The sequence below is a fragment of the Mus musculus genome, chromosome X, assembly GCF_000001635.26.
Source record: "Mus musculus strain C57BL/6J chromosome X, GRCm38.p6 C57BL/6J".
Lineage (NCBI taxonomy): Eukaryota > Metazoa > Chordata > Mammalia > Rodentia > Muridae > Mus > Mus musculus.
The window spans coordinates 164,096,500-164,119,134 of record NC_000086.7 but is presented as its reverse complement, the minus strand read 5'-3'; the positions used below and the strand labels follow the sequence as shown (position 1 = coordinate 164,119,134).

Below are 22,635 nucleotides of genomic sequence, written 5' to 3'. Positions count from 1 at the left end.
AGTCAGACAGTGGTGGCACACTCCTTTAAGAAGAGGAAGACAGATCTCTGAGTTTGAGGCCAGCCTAGTCTACAAAGTGAATTCCAGGACAGCCAGGGCTATTACACAGAGAAACTCTGTCTCGAAAACAAAACAAAACAAAATGGATGTACACCATAAGAGTAACATCCATTTCCAGGGCTGTAGATGAAATTAAATATAACTAATAAAGTTAAACTCACTATGTTCCACCTTGTGAAAATGTCTAAAAGCGTAGTCAGCCATACAATCAAAATGAGATGATCACTACTTTATTAAATCAGCATAGGTAGGATGTGTACAAATTGCAGGCAACAACAAATAGATCTGCTTGCCCTACTAAAGACTAATATGCAGAAACTATACAAGCAACTGTTGGTGTGATAACAGAATAAAATTCCCTTGCCATTTTTATCCATCTCTTGTTTAATTTTACTCGATGCATCATATACAGAGTAATATAAACAGTATTCAAAAAGATCCATTTTTAATGATTTCTATGCCATGTTATAGCCATTCTCCAGTGAAAATTTTTTTCTTAGGTCTTCAAAATATGAAATATAGTTACAGCCCTGACTTTATTTCTAGAAATGCTCAAATCAGTAACTACAAACACACACTATACCTACATAATCAGTTATCAAAAAGAAAATTCTAGAATATTTTGAGAAGCTAACACCTTATGATTTCATTGGTCTTTGTGGATATAATTTGTTGTCAATCACATTCAAGCATCTTAAAATTTTCTTACAAGACTGTCACTCTCAGAGAGGGGTGAGGCGCTCATCCTCTGTCAAGAAGCCATCATTAATGTGCCCTCCCTTCATGTCCAAGGGATCACAAGGGATGCCATTTTCTATTGTGATGATGTTTTCACACTTGTCTTCTGCATCTTCCACTCCAGGTGGTCCTTTGTTGTTCCTGAAAGCACATAAAAAAAGAGAGTGGAATCTAGAATGAGGAAGGGTTGGATAAATACAGTCTTGTTTGCAATTGTGGCAAATAAAAAGAGGCACAAGAAGTTATGAATGCTGAAATAATTTCTGTGTACTTTCCAGGACTATAACAGTTAATGGGGTAAAAAGACTACCAAGATAAAGATTTGCATTAATGATGTAATCTTATTTACAAGTAGTCTTATTTAAAATACTAGAATAAGAGCATAAGAATAGGTATATTAATATATTACACATATGAATTCATTTGCATATAAATCCTTACAAACAAGTTGCATAAAGGAGCATGAGGAAATATATAGTACACTGGCAACTTTTTAAAAGTTACCTCAGCCGTGCCGTGGTGGTACACAACTTTAATGCCAGCACTTGGGAGGCAGAGACAGGTGAATCTCTGTGACTTCAAGGTCTGTCTGGTCTCCAGAGCTAGTTTCAGAACAGCCAAGACTATATAAAGAGAACTTGTCTCAAAAATAAATAAATAAATAAATAAATAAATAAGCTCTAAGCAAACTCTGTAACATATGGGCTTTCAAAAGGTAATAAATTCCTCTCATGGAATTTGACAAAGTAATGTCTCACAAATGTTGAGTGAAACTCAAATTAATGAAATATCAGAAAGCCAATTTACCTGACTTTGAAGAAAAGTCAACTGACCAACTTTACTCATTAGCAAATAGTTGTATTCATTTTTAAGTCTGGGTTTGGAGTTCAAAAAAACACTTTGCTAATTATATTTAGCACACAGCTGCATCTCCAAATCATTCCAATTCTACATGACAGAGTTAAGTGGTGGATTTTCTGATGTTCTGACCTCCTGTGTACCTTGCTATTCCCAATTCATATCCTTAATGTTTCTTCAGAGTATTGAGAGCTGTGCCACTGGGGCCTTGAGATATCATGAGGTGAGGGACTCCTCACAATGGTGGAAGTAGCTCAGGTACCTGACAGATAAGGAGATAGCAAAGATTCCTTGATGATGATCAAGAGTGGATTTCCTGAAATGTCCTACATGAGAGTCAAATTTCACGTGTTTTAATGACTATTAGGTACACAAAGGTGAAAGAAAAGAATGCTTTTCTTTACAGGAGAATTCCAGCTAATAAAGAATAATAATAATAATAATAAAAGAATAATGAAAAGCCACTACTGCTATAACAGTCGATTCTGTTGAGGCTCATCAATGAAGACAAAACAGTTGAGTAAGTGATGCTGGAAATAAGATATACACATGGTCTCAAAATACCCTCATAATCAACTAATGAGATACAAAAGACTATCCATAGGTAGAAAAAAAGTCAAGTGCGTTCAGATGAACACTGAGAAGATCCCAAATATTGTTTATTTTTCTGCATTCTTTCCCTTTCTAAAATTTTCATCTGAAACACATAATTAAAAATGCAAGTTTAAAGATATTTTATAAAAATAACTGTCCTGACCAGGTTGTGGTAGCACACACTTTTAATCCCAGTACTTGGGAGGCAGAGGCATAGAGAGCTCTGAGTTCAAGGCCAGAGCGAGTTTCAGTACACCCGGGAATACATAGAGAAACCAAGCCTCAGAAAGACAAAAACAAACAAACAAACAATCACCTATTCTGGACTCACTCAAAGATAGACATTCAACTCAGGGGGATGGATTAAGTCAATGAAAGTAGAACACTGGTTGGGTACATAGATAACAAATTTTGGATGGTCAGATGGATGGATAGATAGATGGGTGGATGGATGGATGACTGAACAAACAAGTGGATAAGTGATGTGCAAACTAACATTGTAGGCTAAGGTGCTCAAATATTACTCCAATGTAGATGTTGAATGGAATCCATCATAAGTAGAAGAAAGGGAGAGGAGGAAGCAAGAAGAGAAGGAAAGAGAGGAAAGGTGGGGGACATATATACTTAGGAAATTTGGTGAATCTCTTGTGCTTTCTTTCAATGGCTGAAGAAAATACTCACATTCCAACCTTAGGAATTAGGAGTTAGTATTGTTTTACCAGGTTTTGCTGATGACTTACTAAATACTTTAAATAGTTGACATTCATAATGAAAAATAAAATAGCATTCCAATTCTGCCAATCCCAATGTTATCATTTGACAGCATTTTGCCATTGTATATGCTACTGTATAAGATGGCACAAGCAACTCTCGGGGCAATTACTAAACAGGAGTCATTGGATTTTTAACATTAACTCATACAACTTTTGGCTTAATGCAGGGCTGGAAGTTTGGAGTTGTCTTTGCAGGTAGGATATTGTGTTGCCTCTTCCTTGGGATGAAGACACATCACTGGCCACTCCAAATCTTAGCAATCAGCACAGACTTGGGTACATGAGACCTTAGTATGACGAGAGGATCCTCATACCAAGTTAACTCACCCACTGAAAGACCTAAATACTCTATTTAACACAGGGATGCCACCATTTTCTATCCCCTCCAAAAAGTCAAAGTAACTAACATCCGTAACAGTGAATCACATCACTTCCTCTCACAGTAGGCAGCATTTGCTAACAGATATGACTTGAATTGGAAGACAGTCCTTCACCTTTAAAAAACAAAAAAGGATTCAACAAAAATGAAAAAATTCCAGATTCACCTATCCTCTCGCTCTCCACTTATAACATTCTATAAAAGACAGAAGTGATTTTTTTTCATAAAAATGAAATCCTGCTGAGAAATGTGTACATCTAATGACCTGATTGTGATTCCTGGAACCCACAGTAGAAGATTGACTCCTGAAGGTTGCTCTCTGACCTCCACACATGCACTGTGGCCTGCACACACACACACACACACACACACACACACACACACAATATAATAATAATAATAATAATAATAATAAATATAATTTTCTTAGTACAAAACTAGTGCTATGGTTACTTAAGACAGGAGCCTAATATGGCTGCCCTCTGAGAGGCCCAACAAACAGCTGAATGAGTCAGACACAGATACTGACATCCAACCAATGGACAGAAGCTGGGGACTCCTGTGGTTAAATTAGGGAAAAGCTGGAAGAAACTGAGGAGGAGGGCAACCCCATAGGAAGACCAGCAGTCTCAATTAACCAGGACCCCCAAGATCTCTCAGATACTGAGCCACCAACCAGGCAGCATACACCAGCTGATATGAGGCCTCCAACACATATACAGCAGAGGACTGCTGGGTCTGGCCTCAGTGGGAGAAGATGCGCCTAGTCCTCAAGAGACATGAGACCACAGGGAGTGGGCAGGCCTTGTGGGGCGGGTGGTGGTGGTGGGGACTTCCTTGGAGACTTGTGAGGAGGAATGGGATGAGGAACTAGGAGGGGAATAACAACTGGGCCGTAAAAAAAGATAATTAAAAACAGAAAACAAAACAACCACACACACACACATACAAATACCCCTAAAATTGTTCTTTGGCTTGGAGCGAATAACAACTTTCTAGAACACTAGATTTTAAACAAAGTTTGCTCTGAATTATGTCAATCCATGTGACAAAACCTTTTGGTAGTGGTGGTTCACATCACTAAATCTCATCATTCAGAAGGCAGAGACAGATGGTACCTGTGAATTCAAGGCCAGCATGGACTACAGAGTAAGTTTGGGGCCAGTCTGGGCCACATGGTAAGACTTTGTCCCAAAACAAAAAATCTTGGTGGATTTTTGAAATAAGGAACACACAAACAGACAAACACACACACACACTGGCATATACTTACGTACATATACATACTATCTGTGATATGGCAAATATATATATATATATATATATATATATATAACATACTGAAATATGCAATTCAAAGGTAATCTGAGAAACATGGCCAGTATCTACTGGCCAGCCAGTTTCTTCTGTAAAACATAGTTTTGTGGGGTTAGAAAAATAATGACACAGAGCTAAGTATGTGCAGATCAATGCAAGGGATCTAACCTCCCCTATTCCAACTGCAAAGGAAGAACAAACCATCAGGCATCAAAGTGAATAGGGAATAAATCAAAGAAAAAGACAAACAGCAGATGAGTTTCTCTTATTTCAAAGAAGGTTCAGTTCCCCACCAGAAAGAGTCAGAGGGAAATCCTCATGGAACCCTATGAAGTTGAGGTGTGTTGGAGACAACTCAGGGACATCTTGTTCTATGTGACCTTGGGTCCAGTTGTTCAGAGTCTTGGTGCTCGTAGGCTTCACAAACTGCGGCATCAGGAACTTGCTGGTTGGCAGACATGATAAGCAGCTCAAAGGTTATCTAACAACTTTATAGCACTCCGTCACATTGCATAGCTTGTGCCATAATAAACTGATCCAATACGCGTGGGTTGCTCTTACTGAGGATAATAAAACTTAACTGTCTTTCGGGTTATTCTGATTTGATGTTCTGCTAAAAGCATGAGTTCTTTTTTTCTTGAAAGGTCTGAGAAGGAAAGCTATGATGAAGCTACCACCTAGGAGACTTGAGGGTGGTTATCCCTCATAAATGCAGAGAGAGGTGGTCCAAAAAGAGGACATGAGAAATCTCAGGAGGCCTTTGAGGGTACAGTGTGTTGTTAACCAGAATATGCTCTGTTCTGAGTATATGAGGAAAAGCAGAAAGAATATTCATGTCTCTATTAAAAGAAGGGCTCGGGAGATAAGTCCCAAGACTGGCCAGGAAAACAACAGTTAGACCAAATACATTTTCAAACAAGACAGAACTAATTATTGGCAATTGGAGCAGCTCTAATGGTCCATCTAAACAATTCCTAAGGAAAATGTCATTGTTGTTGGAATGACTTAGTAGACATTGCAGTATAGTCCTGGATTCTCTGGCAACTTTCTAATCGTGCATCACAGTAAGCAAGTTCTTTCATATTGGTCAATAGCCAATTTTATTCCAATAGCTAATTATTCCAATCATATTGAAATAATAATGGTGATAAGAATCTCTTCATGGCATGAGTCACACTAGATACTTTCTATGTGTAATCTTACTGAGTTCTTGTTACAATGCAATACAGATTTTATTATTCTTGGTTTTTAGGTGATGCAAACTGAGTTTCAAATATATAGAGTGACTTTTCTTTCAGAATGGAACATAATCCATGAAAGGAGGTGGCCTAGAGTACTATTTTAGATACACCAGCCTCGACCCAAAACACACTGACTTACTACAGCATGTGTATTTTTATTTCTTTATTGATGATTCATTCTGTGATAGGAGCTTTTGTACAGATCACAGAAAACATGAACATAGATAATAGAGATGGGCCCTGCCTACAAGGTGATCATAGTCTGGTTCTTGGTAATGCAGCAAGGCCAAGGACTTAAGACATAGAACCCTAGCTAATGTTCACACATGAGCAGAGTCATTATTAAATTTGCTTGCTTTGTTTCTAGTTATTCTTCTTTTCCTGTGAGGCCAGTGGCAAATCAAAGTATATTTGGGCTTCTTTTAAATCCTCCCTCTTGTACAAGGCTGTAATTCTCTCAATAGTTTCACATATTACAACTTGACATTCAAGCCAGATGTAGTGGCTCATGACTTTAATCCCAGCACCCGGGAGGCAGAGGCAGACAGAGCTCTGTGTCTCAGAGGCCAGCCTGAATTGCATATTTTAGTATGTTTATATACATATATGTACACACACACACACACACACACACACACACACACACATATATATATATATATATATATATATATATATATATATATATATATATATGAGTTTGTCTAGTTTGAACTCAAGCCCATACAACCCAGCAGTCCTGAGTGCTCAGCGTAATGCTGTCATTAACAAAACTAACAGATTAATGCTCAATAGTAAGTCTAACTATGCATCCTATCTTAGACAACTTTAGCATGCCTCTCCACAGAAGCAGAACAGTAGCTCAAAGGACCACATAGCTCCTTCAGGTCTTCTCAGTCTCAGCTTATGATCTTGGAACACAAAACTGTGTTCATTATTGTTTAACATATAGATGGGTTGGTTAGACATTTCTTTTAAAAATGTTCATTACATTTATTTATTTATTTAGTGTAAGCGTGTGTGAATGGGTGTTTGTGGACCGTGGCATGAGTGTGGAAGTCAGAAGGCAACTTGCAGGCATCTGTTCTCTTCTAGCATGTGGGTGGGTTCCAGGGATCAAACTTAGGTCATTTCCTTTTACCTTCTGAGCTGTCTCTGATGGCCCGAGTTGAACATTTCATTAGCTTTCTTTCTCAAGGCTTAAAAAGAAACATCTACTTTCTCTATGATTATAACAAGTTTTCAGACCAGGCATGGTCACACATATCTGTAATCTCACTATATGGGAGGCAGAGGCAAGATGATCAATGGTTCAAGGTCATCCTCAGCCATATAATTAATTCTAGACCACACTGGGCTACATGAGACCCTGTCTCCAAAAAACTGGAGCCATAGGCTTTCCCCCAGTTAAAACTGTACCCTCTCCTAATCTTTGAAACAATATTTTGCCAAAGAGAAAAAGCACCACAGATACTATCAAACTTAAAACCCAGAAACAATTTTGTTCTGGGAGGTTGTCATAATTGTCCTGACTATATTTGATAATTGTTGATGCTTTCCAGGTTTACACAAAATATTTGTCCATCTGTTTTCCTAGTTTGAATGTGAAATGAATTTGTAAAGGCCGAGTTGTAACAACAGCCTCGCTTCTCCTAGGCAACAGATTATGATACTATGCAGCCAATTATTATATTACTGCAGAATCTGTTTGGAAGGACATAGCTGGAAGACCTGCAAATGGCAAGATGGTAAAAGAATAGTAACAACTAACACTTGCTGAGCACTAGCTGAATGCCAGATAGCACTCTAAGGACCTCTTGTACTGAGTCTTTTAACCTATCGAGTTAATTATTCCCAGTACACTTAGCTTATCAGTCAAGAAAAGTTATCTATGCACAACCAGCAAAGGTGAATTTAAGCAGAATGACTAAGACCACAAAGCCATATTCTCCTCCCAAACTCCGTTTCCCTGCCTCTTTGTTTGTACTCACATAGAGCTAATGGGTTCCATGTGAGAGTGCAATGTAAGAGATCAATACTTCGAATCTAAGCAGTTCATCTCCTCAATCTAGTCCTTTTATTAAACTCCTACATTGTATTGTACTAGTAAGGAAATTGGGAATCAAGCAAATGACGTCAATTCACAAAGGTTTTAAATCATTTGGGCCCACGATGTATAACCATCTCCGAATGAACACAACTTTAAAGTGCTAAGTGTGGATTTCAAATATTGCAAGAGAATGTGTCTTGATATTTTAAAACCCAAAACAAATGTATGTGCCATAGCAAATAAGTCAGCATCTCATGTCACAATCACCCAGAAAAATCAAACAAGTACCACTCGATCCTAATCTTTAGGTTTAGTTTAAAGCATATACATATAGCACATTTATACCATAGTGTATACCACTCGTGGAAAAAATGGAAGTATTTGAAACTTAAAATGCTTCTGTTAGTAATCAGGGAAGCCCACAGGAAATGTACTAAATCTGAGGAGAGGCGTTTAATTTAACACATACTTGATCAAACATACCCCACAGGTCCAAACTGTATATCAACCCTTTCACAAGCCATGTTCCTGTGGTTTTAGAATGTATATGTCCCCATGAGTGCCACTTCTGTCTCTGTATCAGAAAGGAAGGTTTAGACAGGTATAGACAGGTTTAGAAAAGGATTAATTGGGGTGGGGTTGGAAAGATGCCTCTGCTTTTAAAAGCACATACTGCTCTAATTGAGGACTAGAGTTGGTCCCCACAACCACATCAGGTAGTTCACAATCACTTATAACTCCAGCCCCAGAGGGATCCATCTCTAGCTTCTTCAGGCTTCTGCATTCATGTGTACAAACCCCAACACACATGCACATAACTTACAATCACAATTGTTTAATTGAGGCAATTCTCATTTTCCTCTCCTTTTATCATGCTGACAAACCTTGTCTCCTCTCCTGGCTGCTACTTCAGTAACTGCCAATGATCTGAAATCCGCCTTTGAAACAATATTAATAACTTAGACATTAACTCAGCTTGTCTCACTGAATGCAAGAAAATGAACTCAAGAAACTGAACCCTGCATGTAAGTTGGTAAACTGAATATTTGAAAACTAAAGAAATTAACACAACCTGGGCAATATCAAAATGTAGTTCTTTCAAGTATTCTAATTTAGTAAATCTGAGAGTCAGAGGAAAAAAACTACACTTTATAAGGAGATCCTGATTCAGAGAGATGGTTCAAAAGCCACAAGCAACAGGGCTCTTTACAATGACAAACACATAAGGGACCAGTATCCATGAAGAGAAGAGAAGAGAAGAGAAGAGAAGAGAAGAGAAGAGAAGAGAAGAGAAGAGAAGAGAAGAGAAGAGAAGAGAAGAGAAGAGAAGAGAAGAGAAGAGAAGAGAAGAGAAGAGAAGAGAAGGAGTTTGGCTTACAGGCTTCAAGTCAGCAATGATAGGGAGGCCTTAAAACATTTGTGTAACTATGGACATTCGCATGTAGGTTGCTACCAAAACCTTAACTCTGCCCCTGCAAAAAGTGTGCTTTTCTCTGTATATCCTGCATACAAAATTACAGCATAGAACTTTACAAAACCTAGAGTCATCTGAGAGGATAAACCTCAAGGAACTGCCTTTATCAGGTTTATCTGTGGGTATTCATATCTGTAAGGGACTGTCTTGACTATTAATTCATGTAAGAAGACTTAACCCTCTCTGGCCAGCACAGTTCCTCAGACAGGAGGTTCTGAGCTGTATAAGAAAGCTAGCTAAGCACGAGCCTATGAATGAGCCACAGGGTGAGCCTGCAGCTAGCATCCCCCATGGTCCTTCCCTGGGAGTTTGTGCCCTGACCCTGACTTCCCTTAGTGATGGACTTTAACCTGTAAGAGGAAATAAATGTTTTCCTCCCCTATGCTGCTTTTGGTCAGCATTCTGGCATAGCAATGGAAAGGAACCTAGAACATATACCTTAAACGTAAGTCTGGATATGAAACAGTCATATAATATACAATGGAGGAAACCAATGAGGTTGCTTATTGGGTAAAGGTGCTTATTATGCAAATCTGAAGGCTTGAGTTTGAGATCTTGGGCCCACATATAGGGGAGAGGAGAAAAGTAACTGCATAAAGTTGTCCTCTAGCATACACACATACATACACACATACACACACACACAGAGAGAGAGAGAGAGAGAGAGAGAGAGAGAGAGAGAGAGAGAGAGAGAGAGAGACATGCATAAGAATAATTAAGAGAATAGAATAAAGTACAACACAATAAATAGAGGAAAATAGTAATGAAAGGAACCTCATTAAATAAGAGTCACTGGATTCTAAAACCATCAAAAGGGTAAAATTAAAATAGCTATATTGAAAGTCATGACTTAGGTAAGTTTTAGATATTACCTTAAACCAAGCATAAGAAAGTAGGTAAATATTCCTTAAACCGTTCATTCTCAGGGCATTGGAAAGATGGCTCAGCAGTTAAGAGCACTGACTACTCTCCCAGAGGTCCTAAGTTCAATTCCCGGCACCCACATGGTGGCTCACAACCATATGTAATGGAATCTGATGCCCTCTTCCGGTTGTGTCTGAAGGCAGCAACAATGTACTCACATACATAAAGTAAATAAATCTTTTTAAAAAATCATTCTGAACATCCTACCTTCTGCGTTGCCGGATTCCAGATAGAACCAGTAGTGCAATTGCAACTGTAACAATGCAAAATATCACACCGAATACAATAATCCAGACGGGCACAGATGGCTCCATCGGGGGAGCAAGAGTAGAAGGAATTTTTAAAAATTCCAGAGTATGGTCATCCAGAAAAAATGCACTGTTGATCCGGTTCCTATTCTTTCTAAAACAAAAAAACAAACAAAAAAAAAAAAACAATGATAATTGTAGAAAACAAAGACAGCAGTAAAAACACTAGTTACCAAGCACAGACCTATCTCTCCACTGTTGTACATCAGAACCTTTGAGCTCTGCCCCTACCCCATTTTATTTCTTGATATTTGAATGAATAACAGAACTTCAAGGTGGCATACATAAAAACCAGCTGTTTCTTTAACTTAAAACATTTTAAAAAGTGCTTTTGTGTGACTGTCCACAATGACTTCTCAGGAGCCCAAAAGTCTAAAGGCATATGAAGGCAAATGGTTCTGTTTTCCTGTAGGAAGGGAAGTCTCAGTGTGGTAAGAGTCAGGTTGGTGGGGAAGATTTATTTTGCTTTGTTTTGTTTTTGTTTGGAGACAGGGTTTCTCTGTGTAGACCTGGCTATCCTGGAACTCACTCTGTAAACCAGGCTGACCAGAACTGAGAGATCTGCCTGCTTTGTCTGCCTTCCAAGTGCTGGGATCAAAGGCATGCATCACCATCACCAGACTATAGATTTTGTTCGATAATTGGTGTGTTTTATACTTTGCATGCACCTGACTTTTTGACTAGCTCTAATTCAAATGTTTGGTAGGCACATTAGGCTATTAGTATCAGGACTGAGCAATCATGGTCTAAGGCAGTGGCTCTAGAATCTCTGCAGCCCAGCAGCCAGCCATCAGGAAAGATCTCCATCAGCAAATAAAACTCTATGCTAAGGTCAGAGGATGTTGCTCGGTAGTACATCTCCACTCAGTATGCACAAAGCTGAGTTCCATCTCCAGAATCACATACATTCACAATTCTATGCTCTGGCATGACCATTCATAGACAGGAAAGAGGACCCCAGTGGCAAAAGGATAATTTAAATGTAATTTTAGCAAATTGTTGAATGTTTTCCTTTTTAGTCATCTAATATTTTAAAATAATTGTGTGTGTGCATGTGTGCCTCGCCTTCCATCTTCTTTGAAACAGGTTCTCTTTCTTACTTGCCATGAAATAGGCCAGGCCAGCTGCCCCCATGGGCTTCCCTAGGTTCTGCCTCTCATCTTGATGTAGGAGCCCTGGGATGACTGACATGGGCCACCATGCTGGTTCTTGGCATCCAAATTCAGGCCCTTATGCTTTGTGGCAAGAGTTTTACTCACTGAACCATTTCCCCAACCCTCATAATCGAATCCTTTTAAGTATGAGAATGAAAACCTTTTCCCAAAATAATGCACATCATTGCTAAGTTAGGAGGAAAATGAAAACTTGTCCTGTACCCTCCCTTCATCTCCCTGCCTCATTAACCCTTTGCTGCTATTTTGCTCCACACCAGGAACATCCTCTGTCACCTCAGGTAGACTGGAAATTCTAGTTAGGTACAGATAATATCACCTCCACCACTGAACTCCTCCCCCTAAGGATCAGACAAGATTTAGCCAAGACCTGGGTTTAATTACTTCAGTCTTCACAATAGAGCTATAACAGGCACTTTAGAACCAGTTGTTCTTATCCACACCTCAGTCCATACATGTGACTACTTCTAGTGCCGATTTTAAAATCACCATGAAAATGGCAACAAATAGAATATTACCATAGTGCATGTATCAAAATGTCTATTGAGACCAATTATTTTGTATGATTAATATATGCTAATAAAGCTTAGTTTAACTTTTCAAACTCATTGTAGATGGGGTAGCAACATATTTGGGTTTGGTTCTTCACTCTTTTGTGCTAATATTTCAACAAGGGTACACAACTGACATTTGAGATCAAATAAGTTTTAAGGGAGGTTCTGTCCTATGCATAGTAGGGTGGACAGCAACATTCCTAACATTTTGTGCTAATATTTCAACAAGGGTACACAACTGACATTTGAGATCAAATAAGTTTTAAGGGAGGTTCTGTCCTATGCATAGTAGGGTGGATAGCAACATTCCTAGCTTCTGCCTGATTAGTATGGGTGGTGCCTCCTTCTCCTCCAGTTGTGACAAGAAAAATGTGTCCAAACATTTCCAAGCATTTGTTTCCTTGAAGGCAAATTGCTACTGGATGAAAATTACTGATCTATACCAATCTCTCTGTTGGAAATGAAGTGAATGGAATACTTGACACGTTAATCGGTGCATCACGTGTGGAGTGGAATGAGAGCTCTTGAGTATCTTTGGAAACAGATGAGCTCATCAGGAAGTTGATAGATGGATCAGTGAACAGCATACATGGGGAGGATTACCTTATGGCCGACTGTACTTCAGCTGCAGGAAGAGTATAATTGTTGGAAGGGTCCGTGACCACAAACCAGAACGACACCCTCTGGGTTATGTTGCAAAGCAGGACATGGGAAATTCTGTAGAGATGGGAGAAATGCGTTATAAGAATATCATCATAAATGGCATGAAACTATTCACTCTGATGTGATAACCATCACACGAGGGAGCTTATATGTGTGTGAGAAGTCATTTCTACCATTGAAAAGAATGTCTTCACAAAAGAACTCACATGATATGTACTCACTGATAAGTGGATATTAGCCCAGAAACTTAGAATACCCAAGATATAAGATACAATTTTCGAAGCACATGAGACTCAGGAGGAACGAAGGCCAGGGTGTGGACACTTTGCCCCTTCTTAGAATTGGGAGCAGAACGCCCATGGAGGGAGTTGCAGAGACGAAGTTTGGAGCTGAGATGAAGGGGTGGACCGTCTAGAGACTGCCATATCCAGGGATCCATCCCATAATCAGCCTCAAAATGCTGACACCATTGCATACACTAGCAAGATTTTGCTGAAAGGACCCTGATATAGCTGTCTCTTGTGAGACTATGCTGGGGCCCGGCAAACACAGAAGTGGATGCTCACAGTCAGCTATTGGATGGATCACAGGGCCCCCAATGGAGGAGCTAGAGAGAGTACCCAAGGAGCTGAGGGGATCTGCAACCCTATGGGTGGAACAACAATATGAACTAACCAGTGCCCCCTGGAGCTCTTGTCTCTAGCTACATATGTATCAGAGGATGGCCTGGTCGGCCATCAGTGGAAAGAGAGGCCCATTGGTCGTGCAGACTTTATATGCCTCAGTGCAGGGGAACGCCAGGGCCGGGAAGTGGGAGTGGTGGTGGTGGGGAGGTATGGGGACTTTTGGGATAGCACTGGAGATATGAATGAAGAAAGTACCTAATTAAAAAGAAAAAAGAAAAGAATGTCTTAATGCCTTTAATCCCAGTACTTGGGAAGCAGAGGCAGGTGGATCTCTTTAAGTTTGAGGCCAGCCTAGTCTGCAGAGTGAGTTCCAAGGCAGCCAGGGCTACACAGAGAAACCTTGTCTTGGGGGGTGGGGAGAATAGAAGATAAAAATTCAGTTTATGAATGGATTTAAGGTCTGTTCCACAGGAGGAAACACATGCCTAGTACTGCAAATATGACAAAGAACCCTTGGTGGGGAAGCCCACCCAGAACCTAGGAGTGAAGCTATTTCTATTATTTTGCTAAATAGACACAGTACCAACTGCTCCCTAAATTTATAGCCCGACACCCATGGATCATACCCATAGATTATACCCATAGATTAGTGCAGCCCTCAGACCTCACCAAGAGAAGCTTCTTTGTGCAATGGATCGCTGTTAATGCAAAAATTCACAATTGGAGAAAGTAAAGAGAATGCATGTCTGTGGAATGCTTAACCATAAGGGGATATCTGTACCACCCTCGCCCTGGGACTCAGGGACTATAGAGGAAGAAGGGGCAGAAAGACTGTAAGAGGTAAGGGAGGTCTGGAATGAAACAGTATCTTCTGGACATAATAGGACTACTGTGCTCCTGAACCCACTATAGCTGTGTTTGTCTGCACAAAACTATACAAGATGGAGCCAATCAGACTTCTAGCACAGACTGGGAGAAGTTCAAAGACCCCTACTTCTAACAGAGGAGCTATTGACACGTTGATAGCTTCTGGGAGAAAGTCAATTTTCTTTAATGCTATGGCCTTTGGTTGGTTAATCACATAGCAGGGTGTCTCTACACCATGAGTATACAGGCAACACAAAGTGGACTTGGTTATGTTTTTAAAAGGATACAAAGTTGAAAAGGGGTGAGGATGAGAGAGTGGATCTGCGAGGAGCTAGAGGGAGAAGCAGGGGTGGGGTGGTGTTAACAGTAATCAAAATACAAGATAGAAAACTTTCAAGGGGCCAGCTGGTGGTGGCACACACCTTAAATCCCAGCATTTTGGGAGGTAGAGGCAGGCTAGCCTGGTCCACAGAGTGAGTTTGAGGACAGCCAGAACTGTACAGAGAAACCCTTTCTCAAAAAAGATAAAAATAAGAATAAAAGAAAAAGAAAAGAAATTCCAGTTATTTCAAAATCATGCACTTGGGGATTGTTCCTTAAAGGATCTGTCAAAAAATAAAATAAAATAAAATAATAAAAATAAAAATAAAAAAGTTGTGATTTGGAAGTAGAGAGCATGAGTGGAGTTCATTGCTCATTTTCTAGAGGCTGACAGCCTCCTGCTTTCTCAGCATGTGGCCTCTGTCTCAGCTGCAGAAGCCTCAATGTTTTCTCATCAAGTCTGCACTTGGCCTGTCCATTACCTCCCAGCAAAAGCTGCTGCCCACTCTTCAATTTACTGCTCTCTCTCTCTCTCTCTCTCTCTCTCTCTCTCTCTCTCCCTCTCTCTCTCTCTCTCTCTCTCTCTCCTCTTCCTACACCAGCTTTGGGATCATTAAGGGGTGCTTTCCAAATGTACTTTGGAGGGTGAAGTTCACAAGAAGAGTGAGCTGTTTTTATACTGCCTTGAGTAGTCCCCCAAACACAAGTGCTACCTACAATCACCAGCAACTCTTGCCCCTAAACCTTAAGTCACATGCTTTTCTCCTGAAACTTAGAAACGGGACATGCTCTATTCCCTACATATGGGTTACTAATAAAAGTGAAAAGAGAAACGACGTTAGCGTTCAAAGAAATGAAAATCTTTACAGGGGTGGATGAAAGCTGAAAATTATAGGAAAGGCCACAAGGCTGGTATACAATGTCAATCCTGCATGCTGTTAGCAATTTCCTAAAGAAAAAAATTGCAAAAGCAAGAATGTGTGTCATGAGTATCCATCCCACAAGAATGAGACACACATCCATCAACTTCATGGAAAAGACCAGAATCTTGCTTTTCTTTAAAATGAACATTCAAGACTATATAATATTGAAAGCTAGCAGTCCTTCGGCCAGAAGCTGTGTATTGCAAAGTTATGTCTTTTCTTCGTTTCCGTATCACATACAAAAGTAGAAGCAAGCGCCCCTCTGCCCAGAGCTAAGTGTCTGGGACCAGCAATAGGAAACGGGGGGGGGGAGGGGGGTTAGCTCCTTTGTCTTCTATGCAGCATCAGCTCAGCTGCAGCTGCTATACCCCAAGGTGGCCTGTTGCCAACAGGCTCCAATCTAGAGGGTGAGGAGCTAAGGGCAAAGGTTCAAAGTGGGCCCCTTGCCGTTCAGAGAGCAGTTTCGTAGTATCAGCTAGCTCAGGTATGGCCCATGCAGATCTTAACAGTATAGGGTTGTGTGCTCCCTTTATCATCTAAGCCAGTGTTTCTCAACCTGTGGGGTATGACCTTTGCGGGGGCAGTGAATGACCCCTTCACAGGGCTCGCATATCAGATATTTACACTACAATTCATATCAGTAGCAAAATTATAGTTATTCAGTAGTAACAAAAGTAATTTTGTGGTTGGGGATCACCACAACATGAGCAACTATGTTAAGGGGTTGCAGCGTTATGAAGGTTGAGAACCACTGATAAGCAGTAGCAGCCCCTAATGACATTGTCTATGGTCACCTACCTGGTAGTCAGGTAAGCAGAGGGTCCCTGGCATCTTTTGTGCTTTGCTTGTGCCCTAACACCAACCATCAGTCCCTCTAGTCCTCTGTGCTTCGATGGCCACATCCTCTCAAGAGCTCCCATCCCCCTGCCTCCCTCCTAGATGGGCAAGTGAGGAGGCACTGGCTCGGACACGGGGACACAAATGCAGGTGGGCAGAGGGTCTTTCCATGGCACTTTGCCAGAAGGCAGGGACGCCTTCTCAGGCCCACCCGTGAATTCTGCAATCAGGACCTGGAGTTCACGGTCCACTTGCCTAAACATCACCAGAGCCCTCAGAAAGCTATCCACTCTGCTCCAAGTCCAAGCTAAGGTCCCCAGAGGCTGCCCCTGCAGCTTCACCAAAGGACTGATTGTGCTTGTCTTATGAGAAGGAAACAGAACCCCAAGACCAGGCCATCTGCCTTCAAGCTGGTCACCAGAAATAGAGTGGCCTGCCATATAGAATAGGAAGAGTTTATCATCTTTTATTCTGAGACTGTCATTTATTTCTCTCTAGGGCTACAGCATGATTTTCTGCAAGTGGTACTGTTGAGGCTTGGGGCCAGATTACATTGTATGCCTTAAGGAAAGCAGCATTCTTGGGATCTCAAGCAGTAGACAACAGTAGTGACAACCAACTAGGGTCTCCAGGCACTTCAGTAATCATTGGAATAAGAATCCAAAAAGGAATAATAAGTAAATAAATAAATAAATAAATAAATAAATAAATAAATAAATAAGAAAGAAAGCACTGGCTGAGAACCACAAACCAATTCTGACCTCTACTGGCAAGAAACTGGCAAGCTTAGTCTTTCAAAATGTGTGGCTCTGCATAATAAGTAACAAAGATACAAATATGACCAGAATGAAGTAGGTAGGGCATGTTTGCTCTCTCTCTCTCTCTCTCTCTCTCTCTCTCTCTCTCTCTCTCTCTCTCTGTGTGTGTGTGTGTGTGTGTGTGTTTTCCATTTTAGGGAGGTGAAGTCTAAGGAAACACAGGTCTACTTTTTGTAGCCTGTATTAGGTTGGGAATAATTTTTGTTATTTAGCCTCACTAATAAGCAAAATACGTAAAATGGATTTTAAATTAGAGATTTTAAACTTTTAAACTTGCTTAGCATTTTAACAGATGTATTTAACTCTTATTTATGTGTCTGATTGAGTGTATGTGCTTGTGAGCAGGTACCTTCAAAGGTCGGAAGAGGGCATCCAATCACCTGGAACTAGAGTTACAGGCCACTGTGGGCTGCTGGGAAAAGGAACTTGGGTCCTCTGGAAGAACAGGAAATGCCAATAACTGCTGAGCCATCTCTCCAGCCTCTTCCTCAAATTTAAATTTAAATAATACCAAGTACTGGCAAGGTGCACAGAAATGGAATTCCAAGAAGCTATGAAAAAGCCAATGGGTCAAGTCACTCTGGAACATTAATTATACGTATTTTCCAGAAGATGGACTGACTGTGGCTACCTAAAATTCTTACATCTGCACACACGTACCCAGAGACACTGATAAGGACCGTCTTTGTAGCATTCTTCATTAAGCATCGAAACAACATAAGTGTCTATTGATAAAGGGGGAAAGGATAAAGTAACTAGGATATATGCCATCAAAGAAATATTTCTCCATATACTACTAGAAAGATACAACAAAGCCCAATCAAGCCAGATAATTCTGTCGTGGGGAAAAGGGTACATATTTTCTTAGCAGTGAATTTGAATTCTAAACAGCCTCCAGCTTTGACAATCAAAAATGTCTCCAGGTATTGCAAAACATCCCTGAAGGGCAAAATAATCACTTAATAGAAACTGCTGAAGTAGAACTACATATTTTTAACAAAAAGTTAGGGGCTGGAGAAATGGATCAGCAGTGAAGATACTTGCAGCTCTTGCAAATGCCTAGAGTTCATTTCCCAGTGTCCACACCACGCAGCTCATATCACCTATGGCTTCAGCTCCAAGGAATCTGATGCTCTTTTCTGGCCACTGAAGGCATTCACACACACACACACACACACACACACACTCAATAATAAATAAATAAATAAATAAATAAATAAATAAATAAATAAATATTGTTTTTAAAATATGTGGTGGTGATGGTGGTGTACATCTTTAATCCCAGTATTCAAGAGGCAGAGGCAGGCAGATCTCTGTGTGGTGAGTTTGAGGCCAGCCTGGTCTACAGAGTGAGTTCCAGGACAGCCAAGACTACACAGAGAAACTCTGTCTTGAAAAACCAATAAAATAAAATAAAATTGAAATACGTTTAGCACAACTAAATACAAATCCTATATTTTCCAAATTTTATATATGGATGGGTCTAATGAAACCATGTGAGTTTATTTTAGCAACCATTCTGAACAATGATTGGTTGATTGATTGATTTTCTTTTGCTTTGCAATCATGTATGTATGTGTGTACTGAAGAGCCAGGCTGCCTCCACCTTAAGCTTAAAAGCCATCTTATAGTGAAGACAAACTAGGTTCACTCCTGTTTATGATTAAACCTCTGTTTCTCAAGGATTAGGCTGTGCCCCACCTGTAACCTTAACTACAAAAGGTTCTACCTGCCTGTTCCAGGAATGACGATCACTCCTATGTTTCATAAAGTTGTTGGTAACCATCTTGCAGCCCTGCCTTTGTTTCAAAGGGTTAGATGACCACCTATAACTACCTTGTTCTGCTCACGTTGAGGCCATGTCTTTGTTTCAGGAAGGGCTAACTTGTTATCCTTATGTTCTGCTCCTGTAACCCTGCCTATTTTGCCTGCCAAATGCCCCATTTGGAAATTTCCTACCTCCCAGCTATAAAATAAAAGTCTTGTCTTCCTTACATCCAATGCTGACCTCTCCAACTTTGCCTGACGGGGAGACAGCCCACGTACATGAATAAAAAAAAATCTTGCTTTAGTTGATTTGGTCATGATGAATTGGGTCTGTGGTCTCTCTCCTCCCATCCTTGGGATTAACAGCACCATGCACATGCTGGTGCCTATGGAAGTGAGAAGAAGGCATTGGGTTCCCTGGAACTGGAGTTATGGATAGTTGTGAACCACCCTGTGGATGCTGGGAACTGAACCTGGGTCCTCTGCAAACGCAATAAGTGTTTTTAGCTGTGTTTTTAACCACTGAGTCATCTCTTCAGCCCTTGACCAATGATGTTTATCAAAAAATTTGTTAACATCTACATGAATGACTTCTTTCAGCAATTCACTAGAAAAAGCCACAAATGTTCCCTCTGCCTCCTTAAGTGTGTGAAACACTGACCTGGAGGTACTTCTCTAGCTATTTCTCATCAATGAGGCCAGACAAAGCCAAGGGTGGTAAGAATTAGGCTCTTGTTTCTGAAAATCAGGACTAAAAATGAGCTGGCCAGCAAGCACGAGATGGGTAATCCCCTTACCTATCCATGGGCACAAGAACACATTGTTCATTTTAAGTCACAAGACTTATCCTTGAATAATTAAGTAGAGCAAGAAATCCATTACGTGCTCTATGCTACTTTAAAAGAGAAAGCATCACCTGCAACAGACTTCTACCTATCTTGCTAAACGTGATCAATTATCTTAAAAGCCAACATTTGTAGAATACGTAGTTAAATGTCTGCTTGCCTGAAAACTAGACTAAACTTCTAACTAGCTGATAGTTTCCTTGAAAACAACTTAGAACACTCTGGAATTCCTGCTGCAATAAATCCAGCTGAAGTCATTTGGAACCTGTGCCCTAAGCAAGGCCCAAACACCTAACCTCAATAAACCAACTAAAAGAGTCGAATTAAAAGCAGAACGCAGAAAAGGAGATTTATTTAATGTGGCCACATTGGAAGAGAGACTATAGGATCCAGAGAAGCCCCAAAGTCCATCTTGAAGGCCCTAAAGTGAGATCAAAGTTTAAATAGAAGGCCAAGGATATGCACATCTAACAGCTTCTGTCAAGGTGTGGTCCTGCCCATTATCGGCCCCCCACCCCCGCCCCGTGTCTGGGATTCAGTCTCATCCTGGAAGGTGGTCTGAATCTCTTTCCAGAAGACAAGTTCCTCTTGGCTGGTACCTGCCTTTTCCTTCTCCCAGCATAAGATTTGTGGGGAGATTCTCATTCCTTGAGGCTCATTGTTTTTTGATAACAAGTAGTCAAATTGAGAGGCATGGGTATGTTCAAATGTCTTTACATCTGTCTGGCCTGTTCAAGTACACAGCAGGCTTTCAGAACAGGGTATTTACTTCTGGGGCTACCACTACAGCAATATACTTCCTTAGGCTGACCCCACAGTCCAACTGAAGGAAAATGTGTTCCTCACGCCGTGGTCACCTTTGGCCTTCACAGAAACAAACTTCACTGATCTAGTTTTATACTTTGATAGATTTAAGATAAGCAACAAAACTTCCATATATCCTGGGTGACCATTGAAAATTGAATCACCTTTCAAAACACACACACACACACACAAACGCAAAACTAGATCTGATATGCACAGACCACCACAATGTCCCAAGTTCTGAAGGAAAACATTCCAAAGGTGAATTCCTCAAATTCTGAAATGTTACACAGCTCATCACTTTTGTCCAAGCACCCAAACATTTGGTTGAACAAAACCATGAGCCAGGGGAAATGTAGGCACGTGGGAGAAGTCACATTGCCAGGGACACAGCAATGTAGAGAAAGCATTTGCTGACAAGGAGAGCTAGTGCACAAAAGAAACGCTTAGTGCTAACCCCAAGACATAAGTGCTTTCTTTCCTTTTGAAGTTTTGTAATGCAATCACCTTGATTTTATTTAGATTGATTCTCTTCTAATTACATGTATTATATGTGTCTGTGTGATTATTGTTTTATGCATGCATGTATCCCCACAGAGGCCAGAAGAGGACATCAGATCCTCTAGAGCTGGAGTTCCAGGAACTGGAACTGAATTCATGTATTCTGCAAGAACACTGTACATCACTGCTAAGCCCTCTACCCTTCTCCCTTATTTTTACTTTTAAAAATTATAATGCTAGGGGGTATGGAAGGGAGGTAATAATGGATGGATATGATCAAAATATATTGCACAAATGTGTGAAATTTTCAAAGAATAAATTTTAAATGTCATTAATTTTTTTTTAGAATTTGATAAAGCATGGGGAGAATTTAGGGCACACTTTTTTCTTGTTTTTCTATATACTTTCTTAAAAATTGTTATTATATAATACATTATTCATTATTATTATTATACATGCATACAAATATACATGTGTTGAAATTGGGGAGATATCTTAGTTGTTAAAATGCTTGACACATGACCATGAAGACCTGAGTTTCAAGTAACTGTCACTAAGTGAACAAAGGAGGCAGAGAGACAAGTAGATGTTGGAGCTTGCTGGCCAGTCAGTCTAGCCAATCCTTGAGCCCCAGGCTCAGTGAGAAACCCCTTGTTAGAACAACAAAAAAATAAAGTGGAGAACAAGAGAGGAAGACACCCAAAATCAAACTCTGGATTTCACACACATACACACACAGGAATGCATGTGCACATCCATTCACATATAGTATACAGATATACACACAAAATTACTTTAAAAATGAAAGTAAAAAATAAAAGGGGGAAAGATCCACTTTTAATACGCATGTGTGTATACAAATATACATTTCATGTGTTTCATTTCCTCAAAATCTACTCTTTCATTTCTTTATATTATACACACACACACACATACACACATGCACACACACACACACACTGAAATAATGTTTCACTATGTAGGCCTAGTTGACCTAGAACTCACTTTGTAGACCAGGCTAGCCTCAGACACTCAGTCCCACCTCTGGAAAACTGCCATTAAAAGGTGTGTACCATCACACCCGGATTCCTTTTCCTTTTTTATTTTTTATGCTCACATCAGATATTGGGAATCTGAGGGAAATCAACTGATAGTTATCCTCTTCTCTGGGCTCTGAATTATTGCAAAAGTCACTCTTTAGTAAAGCACTTAGGACTTGGA

General features: G+C 40.2%; 1 protein-coding gene across 2 annotated transcripts in view; it reads right to left on the bottom strand.

Moving 5' to 3' along the window:
* Positions 1-275: 275 nt before the first annotated feature.
* The window catches only part of Cltrn (collectrin, amino acid transport regulator), a 28,673-nt gene continuing 6,313 nt past the window's right edge, over positions 276-22,635 (bottom strand). The window contains exons 4-6 of one of the 2 annotated variants that reach the window (NM_020626.2): positions 13,046-13,159; positions 10,616-10,810; positions 276-939 (exon numbers count right to left, since the gene is read on the bottom strand). In NM_020626.2, coding sequence (NP_065651.1) covers positions 783-939; positions 10,616-10,810; positions 13,046-13,159 — 466 coding nt within the window. In that variant the 3' untranslated portion in view covers positions 276-782. The remainder of the gene's footprint in view (positions 940-10,615; positions 10,811-13,045; positions 13,160-22,635) is intronic. The other variant, NM_001313719.1, reaches the window with a different exon arrangement.